Source organism: Neofelis nebulosa, chromosome 9, assembly GCF_028018385.1.
Source record: "Neofelis nebulosa isolate mNeoNeb1 chromosome 9, mNeoNeb1.pri, whole genome shotgun sequence".
Lineage (NCBI taxonomy): Eukaryota > Metazoa > Chordata > Mammalia > Carnivora > Felidae > Neofelis > Neofelis nebulosa.
Genome location: NC_080790.1, coordinates 98,372,471 through 98,391,990, shown reverse-complemented (window position 1 = coordinate 98,391,990; position 19,520 = coordinate 98,372,471). Strand labels below are relative to the sequence as shown.

General features: G+C 48.2%; 1 protein-coding gene across 5 annotated transcripts in view; it reads right to left on the bottom strand.

The window, feature by feature from the left end:
• Nucleotides 1-6,762: 6,762 nt before the first annotated feature.
• OVOL2 (ovo like zinc finger 2) overlaps nucleotides 6,763-19,520 on the bottom strand; it is a 32,520-nt gene continuing 19,762 nt past the window's right edge. For 2 of the 5 annotated variants that reach the window (XM_058684805.1, XM_058684808.1), the window contains exon 3: nucleotides 6,766-8,755. In XM_058684805.1, coding sequence (XP_058540788.1) covers nucleotides 8,442-8,755 — 314 coding nt within the window. In that variant the 3' untranslated portion in view covers nucleotides 6,766-8,441. Of the gene's footprint in view, nucleotides 8,756-19,520 lie in introns of all 5 variants that reach the window. The other 3 variants (XM_058684806.1, XM_058684807.1, XM_058684804.1) reach the window with 2 other exon arrangements.

The following is a 19,520-nucleotide window of genomic DNA, read 5'->3' as shown; positions in this document are numbered from 1 at the left end:
AACTATTGAATTAATTTGGCAACAAAACAACTTTTATAATCCCACTATGCTTATCTAGAAGTTACCTTCCAGTAAGCAATTAGCCGGGGAAAACGAAGAAGAAAGGAAGAAATCCTTCATAGCAGCCTCAATAGTGACTAAAGGTCACAGGTCAGCCCCTCATTTTATGATTCTAGTGTGCTCAATAAGCCGGTTATTGAGCAATTGTGGCCTGGAAAGACCTGGATTAAGGGGGGGGGGGGGGGGGGGCTATGATAGGACAAGAAGGAAAGCGATACCTGCCAGCAAGGGGAGGCAGAAAACTCCAAGTGAACACAGAAGGTACAGAGCAGAGCAGTCCCCAACGTAGACCTATGGGCCATGGATGCCATGCCTACAAATGGTATGACGGCAGGCCACATGTATGAGGATGACTAAGTCACTTTGAAAAGATCAGATTGCGCTGTCTCCTGAGATGAATAGGCACACCTACCTGAGAAAGGCGTTCATTTACAGCACCCCCACCGCCTCTCACCACGTCCCCTCTTCTCCTAGGCAGCTCCTTATTCTCCACGGGGCTCCCGCACACCTCACCTTCTGCCCTGGCGTGCCCAGGGCTCTCGTCATCACTGGAGTGTGACCGCGGCCAGCCTCCTGGACTCCTCTTTATTCCTCTCTCTCTAGTCCAGCAACACTCACGTTCCGCCTCCACCCCAGACCCGCCCACGACACCCCTCCACCTGCTCAACTTGTCCTTGTGCTCCCGAGGCACTTGGACGTCTCTGATTCCTCCTGACTCCGCTCCTCCCTGACCAGCAACTCTCGGTCACTCCATCTCGATGAATGGCACCACGATGCTCCCCGTGGCCCAGGCCAGAAACTTTAAAGCCGGTCCTGCCTGCTCTCTTGCTTCTCATAACTAGGGTGTCGTGTCATTCATTGTATAGGCTAGAACTGTCCCAGACAAACCTGGATGTGTGGTCTGTCCATCAACCCACATGCAATTCATCAGCAAACCCAGTTAGCTCTATTTTTAAGTACCCATCCGGCATCCGGCCAGCCTCCCCCGACCCTGCACTATCACCCTGGCCCAGCATTCATCCTGCCCTGCCTTGATTTTTGCAGTGGCCTCCTGACTGGTCTCCCCACTTCACCCGTGCCTCCCACCTCCAAATCTGTTCTCACAGCGGCCACAGCAAGCCCATTAAAACGTAAGTGAGATCGTGTTACTCCTCTGCTGAAAATTCTCACCGGTCTCCCAATTCATTGAGAGGAAAAGCCTAAGCCTTTACAATACGCTTGCAACTGGGGCTGCTCCTCCAGCTTCTGACCTGGTTTATCTCCCCATCTCTTCTCACTCCCGCTTAAGCTACACTCATCCTCGCTCTTCAAACTAGTCAGGTTGGCTCCTGCTTCCTGGCTGTGCCCTTGCCGGTCCCTCTGCCTGGAAGGCTTCCACCAGGTAACCACTAGGCGTGCTCACTCCCGCCAGCTGTGCGCCACGCCCCGCCCCCTATTTAAAACGCCAAAAATCTCCACCAACGTCACCTAGGCATCCTCATCCCAGCCCTCCTTGCCACGTGTGACAGTCCGCATTTTTAAAAAATGGCCATAGCAATGAGTATGCTCCCACAGACTCTTCTAGAAGCACTCCTCCCCTCCAAAGGGAGTCTTACTCCCCTCCCGTTCGTTCAATATGGGCCAACAGTAGGAACTCACTTCTACCAGATAAAATGTGGCAAAAGGGACACTGCAGGACTCCAGGGTGGGCTCTTCATAGGCAATACAGCCTTCTCTCTCTCTCTTTCTCTCTCTCTGTCTCTCTTAGGGCATTCTCCCTGGTAGCCCATCACATCAAAGGAAGCCCAAACTAGCCCACATGGAGAGACCGTAAGGGGAGGCCCATGTGAGGAGGAATCAAGGCCCCAGCCACCATTCACCACCAGCTGCATGAGTGAACAAGCCTTCAGGTGGTTCATAGGCCCCAGGCTTCGAGTTTTCCAGCTCTGGCCCTGGCCATCACAGAGCAAAGCCACCCCCTTGCCCTGCTCTGTGCCCTGCCCAAATCCCTGGCCCAAGAACCCCTAAGGTTTGGCACATTCTGTTACATGGTCAGAGCAGCTAAAACATCAAACTTGATTTTTCTGTATATTAGCTAAGACTGTGTATTTGTACTTGCTTACTTCTTGTGTCTCCCCGTAAGAAAACAGGAGCTCCTAGAGGGCAGGGATTTGTGTCCGTTCTTCCCCAGCCTCAGTATCTAGAAAAGTACCTGGCACACAGCGGGCACTCGGTAAATACTTGTTGAACAAACGAATCTTTGCTAATTAAAGAAAACTGCTCCGTACTATAATTGCAACACCTTCTGCTGAGGCACGCGACCTTTTCCTGAAGAAAGCGTCTCTGGTGTGTTTTGGATCAGCTCCCTGTTAAAAAATATCTCTTGTCAGCCATCTGGAAAATGATAAAGTTGGATCTATACCTCCCACTATGCGCCAGGAAACAGTCCAAACGGATCAAAGATTTATACGTGATAAAATGAAACCATTAAAGTCCTAGAAAAAGGCACGACAGAATTCCGATAGAACCTTGGAGAGGGAAGGCCTTTCTAACGACGACTCAATCTCTAGCAGCCATAAAAGAAAAAGATGGACCGATGCAAACTGCATAAAAATCACAAAACTTTTGTTTGGCCAAGAAAAAGCAGCATGAGCAAAATCAAAAGATAAATGACAACCTGGGAGGAAAGCCAGCAACTTCCATCACAAAGAGCTAAACCTCCTGATATAAACAAACAAGCAAACGCCTAGAAATTAGACAGAAAAGGGGGCCAACAGCTCAGTAGAAACATGGCCATTCAAGGCAGTTCACAGAAAAAGGAACCACAAACGGCCCTTAACCATGTGCAAAAACGTTCAACCTCTTTCTCTCACGCATCACTTTACTCATGTAAAGTAAGACCCATCACATTGGCCCAAATCCTGAACCATGGTGACCTAGGACTGGCAGGCCGATGAGGAGAGGGCTGCTCTCACATGTCACCGGTGGGACTGCAGATTTTTTCATGTCAATCAGTGTTACGGTGGATATGACTTAGCCCAGACAAGTACCTTTGTGGGAATTCATCCCATGGATAGGTTGGCACACATGTGAAATAACATACATATGAAATCACTCTCTGTAGCACCCTTCAAAGTAGCAAACCACTGGAAACAACAAAAATGCCCATCAGTAGGAGACAGGATGACCTACATTATGATACGTGCATACAACACAAGACTGGATGGCCGTAACGGAGAATGAGAACTTTGTTATAGGAGGAGCTACCAGATGCATTATTAAAAGGAAAATGCAAGGTTCTGAACAGGATGCATGATGCTATCTACTAATTCTAAAACATCTAGAGAATAATACTTGTATTCTTGTTTGCTTATATGTGAGTGAAGAAACTCAAGACATTTACAGAAGGGGAGCCTGGCTGGTTTAGTCAGAAGAGTGTGCAATTCTTGATCTTAGGGCTGTGAGTTTGGGCCCCATGTTGGGTGTAGAGAGTATTTAAATCAATAAAAACATTTTTAAAAAGTTACACAAGAAGCTAACAGTGGTTGATGATGACAGTAGAGAGGTGGGGTGCCTGGGTGGCTCAGCTGGTTAAGCATCTGACTTCGGCTCAGGTCACGGTCTCACAGTTTGTGAGTTCGAGCCCCGTGTCGAGCTCTGTGCTGACAGCTCAGAGCCTGGAGCCTGCTTCGGATTCTGTGTCTCCCTCTCTCTCTGCCCCTCCTCTGCTGCTCTCTCTCTCAAAAATAAATAAACATTACAAAAATGTGTTTTAAAAAATGATGGTAGAGAGGCTTGGCAGATGAAGCAGAGGTCTGGAGGGAAGACTGTATGCATTTTTTTCAAGTTTATTTATTTTTGAGAGAGACAGATACAGCGTGAGCAGGGAAGGGGCAGAAGAGAGAGAGAGAGAGAGAGAAAATCCCAAGCAGGCCCTGCACTGCCTGATGCCCACAGAGCCCAATGTGGGGCTCGAGTTTACAAAACCATGAGATCATGACCTAAGCCAAAACCAAAGCTGGACGCTTAACCGACTGAGCCACTAAGCGCCCCTCTGTGTGCGTTTTAATATGTTTTTTATTTCTCCCCAAAACAAACATAATTTGCAATGAGTGATTCACTCCTTTAGCTCCAGAAGAGTTCCCTTATCAAAAAGTAAATAGGGATGCCTGGGTGACTCAGTTAAGCATCCAACTTCGGCTTGGGTCATGATCTCACGGTTCATGATTTTGGGCCCTGCATCAGACTCTGTGCTGACAGCTCCTGCTTCGGATCCTGTGTCTCCTCTCTAACCTTCTCCCACTTGCACTCTCTCTCTCTCTCTCAAAACTAGATAATAAACATCAAAAAAACAATTTTTGCAGGGGGTACCTGGGTGGCTCAGTTGGTTGGGTGACCGACTTCAGCTCAGGTCATGATCTCACAGTTCATGAGTTCGAGCCCCGCATCGGGCTCTGTGCTGACAGCTCAGAGCCTGGAGCCTGCTTCGGGTTCTGTGTCTCCCTCTCTCTCTGCCCCTCCCCTGCTCATGCTCTGTCTCAAAAATAAATAAAAACATTAAAAAAAAATTTTAAAAACCAATTTTTTTAAAAGTAATCCATGGAGAAATAGCCAGAACCTACGGACCGCAAAGTTTTTCACCCCTAATAATCCATTCCTGTGATTAAGCCCCCAGCTGCTGAGAGCATTGGCAGCTACATAGCCCAGTGGTCATGTCCTTTTCCCCCTCCCCACCAGAGATAACCCAAAACCAATGATCGGCGCCCCGCCTCAAGGTGGGATGGTGTCTATGGTGGCATTCACCCTCCAGAGTTCCCCTGGGATCAGGTTGAGGCTAGACTCCAGCCGAGCCCACATCTTCACCTGGTTTCTTCTGTTGTAACTTGCTTCCATCTCCTCCTTACTGGTTTCTCCTGAGAGCCTCCTCCAGGGAAATCATTTAGCCCAGAATCCCTGTCTCAGGCTCTACTTCTAGAAACTTATCCAAACCACCCCCATTAATTGATAACAGATGCCTTTCTCCAAAAGGAACCACCAATAGGCACTTCTGACCAGCAGATGCATGAGTTTCCACACTGTACTGACCTAGTACCAACCCAAAGCAAGGACTGTTGGGGAGACTTTGTACAAGTGCATATGAGGTTTCCAGTGAGGGATATAAAATATGGACCATAACGCATGTAACTGCTATCCCACTATCCATGGGCCTAAGGTCCCGAGGCCCCCAGCCTGAGAACTAGTGCCCCCTAAATCGTGATCCTGGACACATTAGCTGGATTCCCTGACAACTGGCTGAGAGCAGGACACGCAGACAGGACTGGGAGGGGGAGGGGGCCAAAGGCCAAGGTGGATGTCAGCTGGCTTTGCCTGCCATAGCAGAGACTGTGAGACGTCCACCTCGTTCCATTCCCCGGTCCCAGCATATGAGGGCATATGGCCAAGAAGGTAATATGGCAAAATCCTCACCCCGGAACAGGAGTGGAAGGGCTCTGTGCCGTGTCCAGGCCAGCAGCTTCACATAGTAGGTGTGACCCTTCCACGCCTGTTCCAGACCCGGCACCACCCACCTCAGGTCTCCTCAGCTCTATGTGCTAGAGACTGCTTACGGCCAACCCCTGTAACCTGAGGGCTCTTCCTGATGTGGGAAACACGCTTGGCCAGTGCACAGGGCAAATTGGAAGGGCCCAGAAATGAATGCCCCTGATGCCAGCACCCTCAACTAAATCCAGAGGGATGGGGAGTTCGTGGACAAACGGTTTCCCATGTTCTCGAGGGAGGCAGCACGGAGACGCATCTGTCCTGTTCGTTTCCTAGAGATCCCCACTAGGATTAAGCTCCAGGCGCCACCGCAGTAACTCCCTTTATTGGCTGTCTGCTCTTTCCTGTCACACTTCCCCACTCCCACTACAGATGCTTCCTGGGATCGCCTCCTAACCCATTGACTTGAATCTGAACCCTTGCCTAAGAATCTGCGGAGAAAGCAAACCAAGACAACCCTCCTAACAGCCCAAACCCACAGAGACCCAGTTTCACCCAGGCATTATGTTAAAAACGTCCTAGGGCACAGCAGAGCAACAAAGGAAAGAAGTCGGGTCTCTGAGTGACTGCAAGAGGAAAACCATCTGCCAATCCAGGGCTGCTAAGTGAGAAATGATCTGCCTTCTTCCCTAAGCCCCAGAATTTGTAGGTCATCTTTGTTACAGCAGCTGTGCCTGTCTTAGCTAGGACAACAACCTGCCCAACATCCATTTCCTCTCTGGTCATGGCACCCGCTCTGCTGCCGGGGAACCACTTTCCTATTCCCAGACCAGAGGTATAGCTGACCCGCTCAGGGTGGACCCGAAAGCCAAATCGGACCAATCACAGACAAGAAGCACCAGCCCAAGATCTTTGGCTGAAAGACAAACCCTTCTTCTGGGCTGCTGCACTATGGGACAGAAATCCAGAGCACAGGGTGGCCATGGGGCCCCCACTTGAAGCTGCCTGAGAAAAAAGTCACCTGTGGGAAAACCAAATAAAAGAGAAAAAGATGAGTGAAGATAACATGATTTAAGCACCTGGATCCAGCCACCCCTGAAGCTGGACAACCCTAGACTTATCAGCCAATACACTCTCTTTTCTGTTCAAGTCATTAAGAAAAATTCTTTTATATTTTATTTATTTTTGACAGAGAGAGACAGAGCACAAGTGGGGGAGGGGCAGAGAGAGAAGGAGACACAGAATCTGAAGCAGGCTGCAGGCTCCCAGCTGTCAGCACAGAGCCCGACACGGGGCTCTCACTCACAAACTGAGAGATCTTGACCTGAGCCGAAGTCGGACGCTTAACCGACTGAGCCACCCAGGCGCCCCTGTTCAAGTCATTTTAAACTGAGTTTCTGTCACTTGCAACCCAGAGAATTCTGTTTAATAAAAATCTGCCCCAGGCACCTGGCTGACTCAATCAGTAGAGCCTGCAGATCTTGATCTCGGGGTCATGAGTTTAAGCCCCATGTTGGCTTATTTGAAAATTTAAAAAATTTTTTTAAAAGTTTAAAAATAAATAAAAATCTATCCCTAAAAGAGAATGTCAAGTCAGCTAGTTCACAATTCTCCATGCCACAGGCCAGCTGCCCCTAAATAACTAGTCATTTAGAGATTCCCTTATAGGAATACTCATTTTTGTTGTCAAAATTACCCAGATAAAAGCAAATCAAAAGCTTTCTAGACTCTCTCCTCTGTGTCAAGCATTAGGAAACACAACGTGATGTCAGCAATTGGTCCTGGAGCTCCCAGTGCTGGCAGCTCCAGGACTGGGGAGAATCTCTCTCTTGGCCGCCATGGTGCCCTGAGGGTTTGGGCCCTTCCTGCTAGCCCTCCAGTCACAGAAGGACCCTGGAAACCACCTTGCCAGCCCCCTCACCCCCATGGGCTGTTGCCTCTCTTCTGCCCTACCTAGGTCTCAGGTCGGCTTTATTGTTAACCTCCTGGGCCTCTGGGGCCAGGCCTCCCAGGTGAGGAGGTGCAGGTAGCCAAAGGTCACAGCACTCAGCAGTTACATGCCTCGAAAGAGACTGCTATGCCTCCCAAATGAGGAGGACGTGGGCCAGGCCAGCGAGCATTCCTCATGGTCCAGCGTTTTCCACTTCTCCCCCAGTGCCAGACTCAAGGGAGGGACAAGTGCCTACAGCCAGCAAGTCCTAGCCCCAGAAAGCCAGAGGCATCTCCACAGTAACACCACGGCCACAAAGAGTGACCAAAGCATCCGTTAAGTGCCCTGCCCCGTCCACCCCAGGAGTCTCTGCCCATCAGCCCTGAGGCCCCCGTTCATCTGCTCTCCTACCCAGCACTCAAGATATGCTTCTTCAAGCCCACCCACCAATACAAAATCACCCACCCAAAGTAACCTGAAGTCAAATGTCCCACAATAAGCCCTAAACAGGGAGCTAGAACTCCATGCTCTCCTGCCTTGTTTTTATAAGGGAAGTGTCACAAGAACGTTTCATTCATTAAAATAATTCCTGTAAACCCTTTCAGAATAATAAAATTCCTTTTCCTTGCTTGAGTAGCATTTCAGGTGGAAGGACTTTTATTTCAAGGCACCATAAAATGATAGTCTAAGAACACCTCTGCCTCCACATGTGAAAATCGTTTAAAAAAAAAAAAACAGGAAAAAAGAAAAATACCGCACGGCAATTGTGGCCATCCACGAACTTTTGTTAATGTGACTGTTCAACAGGACGTGGGTTACAGGGGGCTAGACACCACTATCATCATTGACAACCTTGGAACAGATCCCCTGCCGTGGCCCCGGGAGGGCAGAGGGATGAACTGAGCCCAGTGGGGCGGGGGACCCCCTCCAAAACCAAAAATCCCCTAAGCGTGGCAGCTCGAGCGTCTCTCCCCGCTCCTCCTCCTGTATCTCCTCACTTCTCCTCTTCCTCGCTCAGGGTGACATTCCCCTGGAGTGTGGACGTCAGCTTGGCTTGCAAAAGAGCCGCTAATTTTTTGGATGTCTTTTTGAGAAAGGCGCTGCCCGGGTGGGCACTGTTCACGTGCAGGTACAGGTCCTCCTGGGTGGGGCCCGTGTAGCCACAATCCTCACAGACGTAGAGCTTGTCCCGGCGTTGCTTGTAGGCGTACTGTTGCTGCACCCCGTGGATTTTCTTCAGGTGGGACTCCAAGGAGCAGCGCTGGGTGAAGGCTTTGTTGCAGATGTCACATTTGTAGGGGCGAATGCCTGCAAGGTCGATGGGCAGACACATCACCAGTTGGTCACGGCCAAGCCACAGCCTCCCAACCGCGAAGCCATTTAAAATCGTGATGCACAACCCGATAGCAGAAAACCAAACCACCTGATTCAAAAACGGGCAGAGAAATTGAATAGACCTTTGCTAAAGAAGGTGTGCAAAGTACCAACAGGGACATGACAAGGTGCTCGATGCCATTGATCGGCGGGAAAATGTGAATCACGACTGCACTGAAATGATCACCTCACGCCTGTTAGAATGATTATCATCAAAGACAAGAGATAACAAGTGTCCTTGAGGATGTGGAGAAAAGGGAACATTCGTGCACTGTTGATGGAAATGTAAATGGGTACAGCCACTATGGAAACCAGTATGGAGGTTTCTCAAAAATTAAAAATAGCACTACCCTATGACCCAACAATCCCACTTCTAGGATATATATCCAAAGGAAATGAAAACAGGATCTCAAAGAGACACTTGCACACCTGTGGTCACTGCAGCATTATTCACAATGGCCAAGATATGCAAACAACCTAGGTGTCCATTAACGAATGAACGGATAAAAAAAGATGTGGTATATTTATACAATGGAATATTACACAGCCACGAGAAAGGAGATAGATGTTTGCAACATCGTGGATGAACCATGAGGGCATTATGTGAAATAAACCACATAGAGAAAGACAAATACTGCATGGTATCACTTTTATATGGAAAAGTCAAACGCATAGGAACAGAGTAGAAAAATGGTTGCCAGGAGCTGAAGGGTAGGAGAAGTAGGAGAAAAAGGAAATCAGCATAGGGAGGGATTCAACATGAGGAAAACGATTCAGGCAAGACACAAAGTGTGTCCACAAAGGTTCACAACATCCACATGAGCAAACATAAAAAGGGATGCAAACTTGGCAAAGAAACACCACGTGGCTTTGGGAGGAAGAGCTTTAGTCTTCCCACTTGTATGCTTCAATGTTTTGATTTTATAGTGGGCAAAGTAAACCTTGTTTTTATTCTAGTTGCAGTTTTCCTGGAAACAGACCCTGTGACAAAGATTCCAGTAGCACCTGTAGGTGAGTGAAGAAGCGAGGGACGGGAAGGAGCCCTACGAGGTGGGGATAGCAAGGCAGTCACTGCTGTAGGCAGCCAGAGTCCAAGTGCACCAGGCAAGCTCAGGGAACAATGCAGAACCCTCACCTCTGAGTCACCCCCCCACCCCCCGCCCTCCTCCAGCAGCACTGTCTAGGGCCGCCTCTGGGTGGCACTGATTGTCCCTCCCTGTCCTGTGCCAGCAGGAACACCCTCAGGCAGAGTTGCAGGTGTGGGCAGTTGCTACGTGGATAGGTGTGCCCAGAAAAGGCAGGAGCCAGGGGCATGGGCTGGACATGGGTGGCATCTGCTATAGGTATGAAAGCATTTCCAAATTGGATCTCACGCTGGCCTTAGAATCGGGCTAATCTTAGTGGGGCTCGCCTTCTAGATGGAGAGCTAACAGGTGCCATATACACCAGGGAGCTCAGCCTCATCAAAGCACAGGCCTTCCTATTTCCACCAAGAGCACTCATCCTGAATGTGAGGTTGGAATGTCACACAAGCAGCGGTAAGGGCGGGCCCAACTTAGGCTCTAAAGGAGGAGATCCTGGTTGTAAAGGAAGCACAGTGTAACATAACCTGGAAGCCCGGGAGAGGGTGCGCATCGTGCTAGGGGTACGTGGAACAAAGAGGGCAGCCACTACAGTCAGACAATCTTAGAGTCCAGAGGTTAGCAGAGCTATCTCCTACAGGAACCTCCAAAGCCTCAGATGCCAAATTTAAGAGTATGCCAAAAACTCATCAGTCAAGATAAAATAATATTTCGGGGCACCTGGGTGGCTCAGTCCATTAAGCATCTGACTCTTGATTTCAGCTCAGGTCACGATCTCTCATTTGTGAGACTGAGCCTTGTGTGGGGCTCACGCTGAGCAAGAGCCTGCTTGGGATTCTCTCCCCCCCGCTGCCCCCCCAGCCCCTCCGCCCTTCTCCTGCTCACACAGGTGCTTGCATGCACTCTCTCTCTCAAAACAAATAAACATTTAAAAAAGGTAATATTTCAAAAACCAAAACACATTAAAAAAAAATCCATATGAACAAGTTATCAAAATCCTAAACAGGGACAAGACCCAGCAATGCTGTACGGGACCCGGAGGCAAAAGGAAGATGTGAGAGCCCTATGTAGGTGTTTTTGTGTATTTTTTAACTGGTTATTCTTTTCCCCATAAAGTTCTAATTGTTGAAGAAAAATACTAAAAAATTGAAAAGTAGCTGTAATTAAAACTCACGTTTTAAAATGTTTAACTATTTTTTTTAGACAAAAATGAAATTTATGATGATTTTACTATCCTGGCTTCAATGGAAGCAAACTTACCCAGAGATTTTTCAAAATCCACTTTTTTAGCTTCCCAATCATCGTGAGGATTTTCCCATGCTGGTGCTTACTGTTCAGCTTCACTCCTTTTCAACAGCACCATGGTGTGCTGTTGGACAGCTATACCCAAATGCTATCTTTCCCAAGCCAGAGACAGACTGCCTTGTACAACAGGGTTCCAACGTGCGCTTCCCGGACCGACAGTCAAATCACATTACCTGAGAGCTTGCTGGAAATGCAGAGTCCCAGGACCCACCCCAGACTGAATTGAATGTGGAGCAGTGGTCCTCAAACCTAGGGGGCTTGTCACAACACAGATTCCTGGCCCCACCGCTGGTGTTTCTGGTTCTGGGGTAGGAACGCACTTCTAACGCGTTCCCAAGTGATGCTGAAGCTGCCTGTACTGGGATCTCTCAGGGAGTCACAGCTCCCAAGCCATGCCAAATTAGGCATGACCAAAACAGAAGCAGGAAGAAACAGAAAATTGCAAGGAGACTGAACACATAATCCAAAAACCCCCAACAAACCGAAGTCCAAGACCAGACAGCTTCCTAGGCAAATTCTACCAAATTAGGCGTCAGGACTGCACTTTGGGTGTCTGAAAGCTGCCCTCCCCCCAGTATTTTCTCTTCAAGACTAAATGTCCCCACTTCTTTAATGGTGGCTTGTGGAGGGGGCTGAGAGAGCCCCTTCCTGTTCATGAAGTGCACAGATGATAAAGGAAGTTGAAATGGAAGTTGAAGGAAATTAAAGTAAGTTGAAATGGAAAAAAAGTCTCCCCCACCCCCATCCAAGCACTTGAATGAACCAAATCCCTTTCATGAAGCATATCCTAGAACACTCCTGTGAAAAAACCGTGGGGTCAATGCAATGGTGAGCTGTTACTCCAGTCTCCTCAAGCAGAGTGCAGGCCTATGTTATATTCCACACATTCTAGAAAAACTGCCAGAAGTTAAGAAATTCCTTCATGATCCTTGGCATTTGCAACATAATAGGTGCTCAGTAAATAATTTTTCAACAAATGAAAGAACGAACCCCTACCATCATGGTGAAGGAGGAGTCACAGAGGTTACTTCCTCGGAGCTAGTCTTCTACAAATTTAAGGAATAGGGCTGTTTGGGGTTTCATGCTTGCGCCATAGAGGGCTTTATGTTTCATCAGGCCTTCTGGGCCGGGACAGCAGCTGGCAGATCAAGCAGCCAACCTGATTTCAAACCTACAGCTCATCACAACAGAAATTCACCCAGAGACCAGTTACTCAACCCACTACTGTGTTAAAACATCCAAACTAAATATGTGGAAAAGGGAGCACACTTACCCCAGGCAAGCTCCTGGACCCCGGGGAAAGGACAGATTCTTCCAGTCCTGCTCTAGGAGGCCTGGCCCCAGCGGTGACCCAAAAAGGTGATCTGAAGTGGCTGCCGACCAGGGTTTCACCTGATCCCTGCCCCCTGGCAGAGGTGAGAGTGCCAGGAACCGGTCTCCTTGCCCTGCATCCAACAGGTCACCGAGCACCTTCCATGGGCAGAACACCCAGCAAGGTCTACACAGCAAAGGCTACAGACTGCAGAGTCCTACATCACCCAGATGACAAAAAAAATGGGGATGGCCGCTGTGGTGGAATTTTCCCAGGGAGGGTGGGACGTGAGCCTAGATCGGAGGACCGGTGACTCACAGACACGGAGATGGATGGAAGACAGCAGGTGCCGAAAGCTCTAGTTAGGGCAATTGTGACTTTTGCACACCTGCTCCTCCTCCCCTCTCTGCAAACACCACACTCATCCCTCACTCACTGACATTGTCATGCAGCAGCCCCTGGGTGACCCTTTTAAGGCTTGGGAACAAACCCCTTCCTCCTGGAGCCCCCACCCCCCATGAACTTGGTGCGGTGGGGGTGGCTGAGAGAGGAAGGTGGCCAGAGAGGACCCCTGGGCAAGGGGGACCGATGCTAAGTCCCCCCTGACTTTGGGGCCTCACCCACCTTAGTGCTCTGGAGCAAAGGCCAACCTTGTTCATGTCTGGAGTGAGATATCAGAACTAGAAAACACCATGCCTGCTCCAGACATCAGTAACTCACTAACACCCACACAGCAAGAGTCCAAGGCCACATATCTCCTACTCATTATGTGAGCCCATGAGAGATAGCCGAATCCCACCGAGCCTCAGTTTCTCCACCTATAAAATGGGGATAACATTCATACCCCCTTGTTAGGCTGCTCTGAGGATTAATCAAGACATCACATGCAAAGGGCCTGATGCGTATTAACATATTAACATTAAGTACTCGGTAGGATACAGCTTCAAGAGTTTACAATACAGCTCAAGAGAACACAAATATGCTCTACTCATTAACTGGCTGGTGGGCACATATGTAGTATTTGTCTATACGCTGTACATACACACACACACACACACGCTGTCCATATATATATACATACAGGTATATACACTTTTTCTATTTGCAAGCACTTGGGAATGTATTGTTATCTTACAGTCATTTGAAAAAAAGGGGATGGGGTGGGGGGAGAGGGGAAAGTGGGTGATGGGCATTGAGGAGGGCACTTGTTGGGATGAGCACTGGGTGTTGCATGGAAACCAATTTGTCAATAAATTATACTTAAAAATAAAAAGAAAAGAAAAGAAAGAAAAATTTTTAAAAAGGGACCATTTTTTTTAAATGTGGGCATTAGGTGTCTGGTGCAGAAGAAGCGTGCAGAGACCTCCTTCACTGTCACTTTTTGAAGGTTGTGCTGTAAGGCTTCTACTACCTCATCCAAAAACTACTTCATTGGGTTATCCAAAATGGTTTCCTGTCTTCAAATTTCCTATTTATTTATTTGTTTGTTTTTGAGAGAGAAAGCAAGAGTAAGGGGCAGAGAAAGAGGAAGAGAAAGAGAAGGTCAAGCAGGTGCCATACTGTCAGCGCAGAGCTCAACACAGGGCTCGAACCCACAAATCATAAGATCATGACCTGAGCTGAAATCAAGAGTCAGATGCTTAACCAACTGAGCCATCCAGGTGCCCCAAATTTTCTATTCCTATTACTAAAATAAAGGTTCGCATCACACATCTCCAAAGAAAATTCTTTGCTACTGGTGCTTTCTGCTTGCTCTCCTTGCTGTAACTAAGTGCGTCCATTATTGAACTTTATATAAACATGAACTTGTGGGAGTGGATATCTAGGGCAACCTCCTCTGGAGGCAGTGTGGTAATGACCACAAAATATTGTAACGTCGTCTACCCTTTGGCCCACATTAGGGAAACTATCTACAGAAAGACTCACACAGGTAGACAAAGGATGTACAAGAATATCGATGGCAGTCTGACATTTAAAAAAGAAAGGAAGAGAAAGAAAGAAAGAAAGAAAAGAAATGAAGGAAGAGAGAAAAGAAACAAAGGAAGAAAAGGAAGGCAGGGAGGGAGGAAAGGAAAGAAAAGAAAAAAGAAGAAAGGAAAGGAAAGGAAAGGAAAGGGAGAAAGAGAAAAAGGGAAGGAAGAAAGGAAAGGAAAGAAACTTTGAGATGGTGTTTGTTGATGGTGCCTCCGTATTTGAAATTATGTCAAAATCTCATTTATTTTTTAACTTTATTTATTTATTTATTTTGAAAGAGACAGAGACAGCACGAGTGGGGGAGGGGGAGGGACAGAGAATCCCAAGCAGGCTCTGCACTGTCAGTGCAGGGCCCGACATGGGGCTCAAACACACAAACTATGAGCTCATGACCTGAGCTGAAATGAAGAATCAGACGCTTAACTGACTGAGCCACTTGGGCGCCCCTTCATCTTGTATTTAAAAATGCTCTTGGGGCGCCTGGGTGGCGCAGTCGGTTAAGCGTCCGACTTCAGCCAGGTCACAATCTCGCGGTCCGTGAGTTCGAGCCCCGCATCGGGCTCTGGGCTGATGGCTCGGAGCCTAGAGCCTGTTTCCGATTCTGTGTCTCCCTCTCTCTCTGCCCCTCCCCCGTTCATGCTCTGTCTCTCTCTGTCCCAAAAATAAATTAAAAACGTTGAATAAAAATGCTCTGATAACTATTAAAGACAGTTAAGGTATGTCTACCTGTGCAGATATATGAAACAGTGTCCACGATATATAGGGCATGAAAAAAGTTATGTGTGTTAAAAACTTGGAAGTGAAATGGTGGTTTGCTTTCAGGTGTGGAACTGGGGCTTGGAAGGGGGAGGAAGGCTGACTTTTTTCCTTTCATTTTTTGTTCCCTTTCGTATTACTTTTTTTTAGCTAAAATGTAAGTCAAATAAAATAAAGCAGACAGTCTGATGAACGAAAGAGGTGATCCCACAGGACAGCATTCAACTCCCTAGGGGTGGAGTTGACTTTATTCTTTGGCAGCCATCGGCCCCACTCCAAACTTCTCCCAATCTGCATTTTTCCCAACTAGTCAATCCTTCCCTGTAGGCTCCAAACAAAGACACCATTGTTTCCTCTTCTTCAATCAAGATGGGATTTGTTTGCCTTCCAGTCCCTCTCAATGTGATCTGATTGGAAGATAAGGCCAGAGGGCGTCCCAAGGGGTGGGGCAGATACTGCAGCTTTGGCCAGTGCCCCCCTCCCCACTTCCCTGACCTCGAGAATCTAAATTCCTTTGCTCCTCTCCCTGGAACTCAGAAGCTTCCACAGGAACGACAGGTGCCTTGAACGGACTCCTTCATTCGAGTCATAAAGTTATAATCAACATGGGTTATACGCCATGGCACCCCCCCCCCCACAAAGGCTGCGCTGGAGACCCCACGGATGACTGTGTCCTTTTCAAGCTGCTTATAGTGGCTCATACTTTCTGGTCTACATTGGCTGGAGACTTTTACAGAATGAGTAGCCATTTTCCAAACAAGAAAAATAGAATACTTTCAATAAAGGCTGTACTTGTCGGAAGAGCCTGGTGCACCTGTTGGGAGCAGTAAACAATGCCCAGACCGCACCTGACACGCCGTAGCCCTCAGTGTGGTTCTGCGTTCCCAGCAGGCTCCCAGGTGGTGCTGGTGCTGCCGGTTCAGGAGTAATGAGGGTGGGCACTTGGTGCGGAGTCTGGCACATGCAAATACCGGCTATTATGTTTTATTCTAGAATACAGATCTCCCCCACCAAAAGCAAACCATTTCCTTCCATGGATGGCCATTCTTAGGAGGCATCCCAGCTGGCTCAACCTAAACACTTAAACAAATCCAAAAGAATCTTCTCTAAAAACAGGCCCATGATGTTTTTCACAGGCTGTGAACTAGATGTGCGTTCGTTTCTTTAAAGCTCATGGCTCCCTCTCTCCATTCTGACCATAATCTCCCATGCTGGCCTCAGTGGTCCTGTCAACCCCACTTAAATACCATGGTTTCCTCCACTACGTGCGTAGCAGATGCTGCTGGTCCCCTACGCTACCCCCTTTTCTGAGCTAGTGCTTCATTCTCTATCTATCATGTGTGTGGGTAGCTAACAGCTCCCGGCTGTCCCCTTCTCCAAGGAATGGGCACTGGGCAATTGACATCTGAGCCAAGGGGAAAGGCAGCCCTCAGCCAATGTCTGACATAAAAGTGCCCGCCACTGGCCTATAGTGCCATTCACACCCAGAACCCCCGTGGGACCGGGCTGAGGCCAGACTCCCCGTGAGACCACCTCTCTGCTTCCCCCTCCCTTCCAGGTTTCGTCTGACAGCCCTCCCTCAATAAATCATTTCATAAGAATCACCATCTCAGAATCTGCTTCTAGGGAACCCGACCCAGGACAATTTGGATTGAAAAATAGCCCCTTGTTTGCTGATGTACTTCCATGAAATGTTACACAGGTTTTTTGCACCAGTTTCTGTCTCCCAACCTTGAATCAGATGTCATTTGACTAACATCCCCCCTCCCCATCACACACACACACACACACACACACACACACACCCTCTGAGTTACTTTTTTCTTGGTGAAGTCATCCAAAAAAGACATCTTAATCTTTTCTTTCATCCACTTGGATATTAAGTAAGACATTTACAGGCTCCGGTTTCCCTGGGTCTCTTCTGAAATGTCTCCTGTTCTGAGTCTTTCCTTGGATGCCCTGTCCCTCTTAGCATGTGACAGGAGATGTGGGGGAGGATGGATTAATCCTGGTTCTCTATGCCACTCTCTTTGCCCGCCTCATCGATACTGTAGCTACAATTCTCAAAAGAAGGGTCCTGAGATCCCAGATACATCTTTAGTCATGACTGGGGGTGCAGGGGTGGCTCAGCCGGTTGAGTTGTCTGACTTTGGCTCAGATTATGATCTCGAGGTGAGTTCAAGCCCCACATCGGGCTGCTGTCAGCGGGGAGCCCACTTTGGATCCTATGTCCACCCCCACCCCCCCACCCCCGCCCCTCTCTGGCCTTGTGCTCTCTCAAAAATAAACGTTAAAAAAAAAGTTTAAAACAATTAGTCATGACTGGTCTAATCAGCCTGTAAGCAAACATACCCTTCACTCAACTGCTGTCTGCTATACCTGTGTTAACACTGTCCACATCTTTGCTTCTGGTCTAAATACATTTACTTGTAACAGTCAATAGCAAAAATCCAACCTTCATCTCTCAAACAAGACCCGAATCTGCAGACTTCTGTTAAGATCTTTTGGAACCAGAGAGGTTGTTCACATGAACCTTAAAAATGTTTGAGGGGTGCCCGGGTGGCCCAGTCAGTCAAGCGCCAGACTTTGGCTCAGGGCATGATCTTGTGGTTCATGGGTTCAAGCCCCACGTCATTTAAAAAAAAAAAAATTTTTTTAATGTTTGAGAATCCCAAATTTTTGCTCTTTTTACTGATTCATGGATTAACCCTTTTGTAAAGAGCTCAAGAGATGGCAGGGTGGCCCCTCACACCAGGACCTTGGTCTGCTCCTCCAGGTCCTGGCATGGGGATGTCCCCACAGCCAAGACTCCTTTTTCAGTTTGCTACCACCTAATTTGTCAGTAAGCCCTTTCCTCCCTCCTCATTCTGGTCCATTATTACTTGGAGGCACATCTCCAGCAGCAAATAAACCAGGGCAGGAAAAACAGGTTCAAGACATTTCCATAATTCTATCTGTTGATCATTTTAAGACTCAAAATTAGGGGCGCCAGGGTGGCTCAGTCAGTTTGGTGTTTGCCTTCAGCTCAGGTCATGATCTCGCGGTTCACGAGTGCGAGCCCCGCGTTGGGCTGTGCTGATAGCTCAGAGCCTGAAGTCTGCTTCGGATTCTGTGTCTCCCTCTCTCTCTGCCCCTCCCCCATTCACACTGTCTCTCTCCCTCTCAAAAATAAATAAACATTAAAATTTAAAAAAAGGAAAAAAAAGTCAAAATTAGGATTTAAAAAATTTTAAGTCATTACCTGTAGATTCGACCTTATAGTCAGGGCTGTCCAACAGAAATTAAAATGCAAGCCACTTTGTAGCCTTAAAATGTCCAGTAGCCTCATTAAAAGCAGTAAAAAGAGAACAGGTGAAATTAATTCCAACGATATATTTCGCTTAACCCAACGTATACAAGATATTCCCATTCCAACAGGGAATCAACATTAAAAACCGAGATGTTTTGCATTCTTATTTTGCATCAAGTCTTCAAAATCTGGTATCGGTTTTCCACTTATCGACACGTCTCAATCAGACCAGCCACATGTGGGGGGGGTCTCACCCATTACATGTGGCCTGGGGCTGCTGTGCTTTTTACCTTCTAGATGCCCCCCTCCCAGAGGAGAAACCGTGAAGCTCTTTGGGAAGGCCCTGGGTGGAAGGCATTATTATTCACCAATGTCAGCAATTTTCAGCCCCTCCCGGGGTCACTAGAAATTTCACATTTGAGGATCAAGAGACAGAGGAGCTCAAGAGTCGGAGACACAGGCCATCTTCTTTCTTGCTCACCGTGGGCATCTTGGCACCATTGAACACACACACACAGACTCCTCTGCGACCTGCTAAACCCCAGGCTGCAGTGTGCAGTTTCTGCCAGGCCCAGGTGTCCCTTTATCTCACCTTCTTGCAGAGCAAGCAGGCTTCCAGAAACCGAAACGGGGCAAGGCCGGTGAGGCCCCGGTCTTGGGGACAAAATTGGGGACGGCAGCGGGAGGCAAAGGGGACAGACAAGGGGACTTACGGGAAATAGAGGACCATGAACTTCGGCACCAGCCGGTCTGGTTCCCAATTCCACCATCCATGGTTATCTGACCTCCCTGAACCTGGTCTCCTCATCTATTAAGTGGGCCTAATTGACTCCTTGGGGTTGTATGAAGTAATAGATAAATGCTGAGGGCCCAGCATGAAGGAAAGTGGCTACTTGTAGCTCGCTGCCATCTGAGGAAGCTGAGTCACCCTCTGCGGGGACTCCCAGTCTCTGCCAAGTCACCCTCCTTACTTGCGAGCCC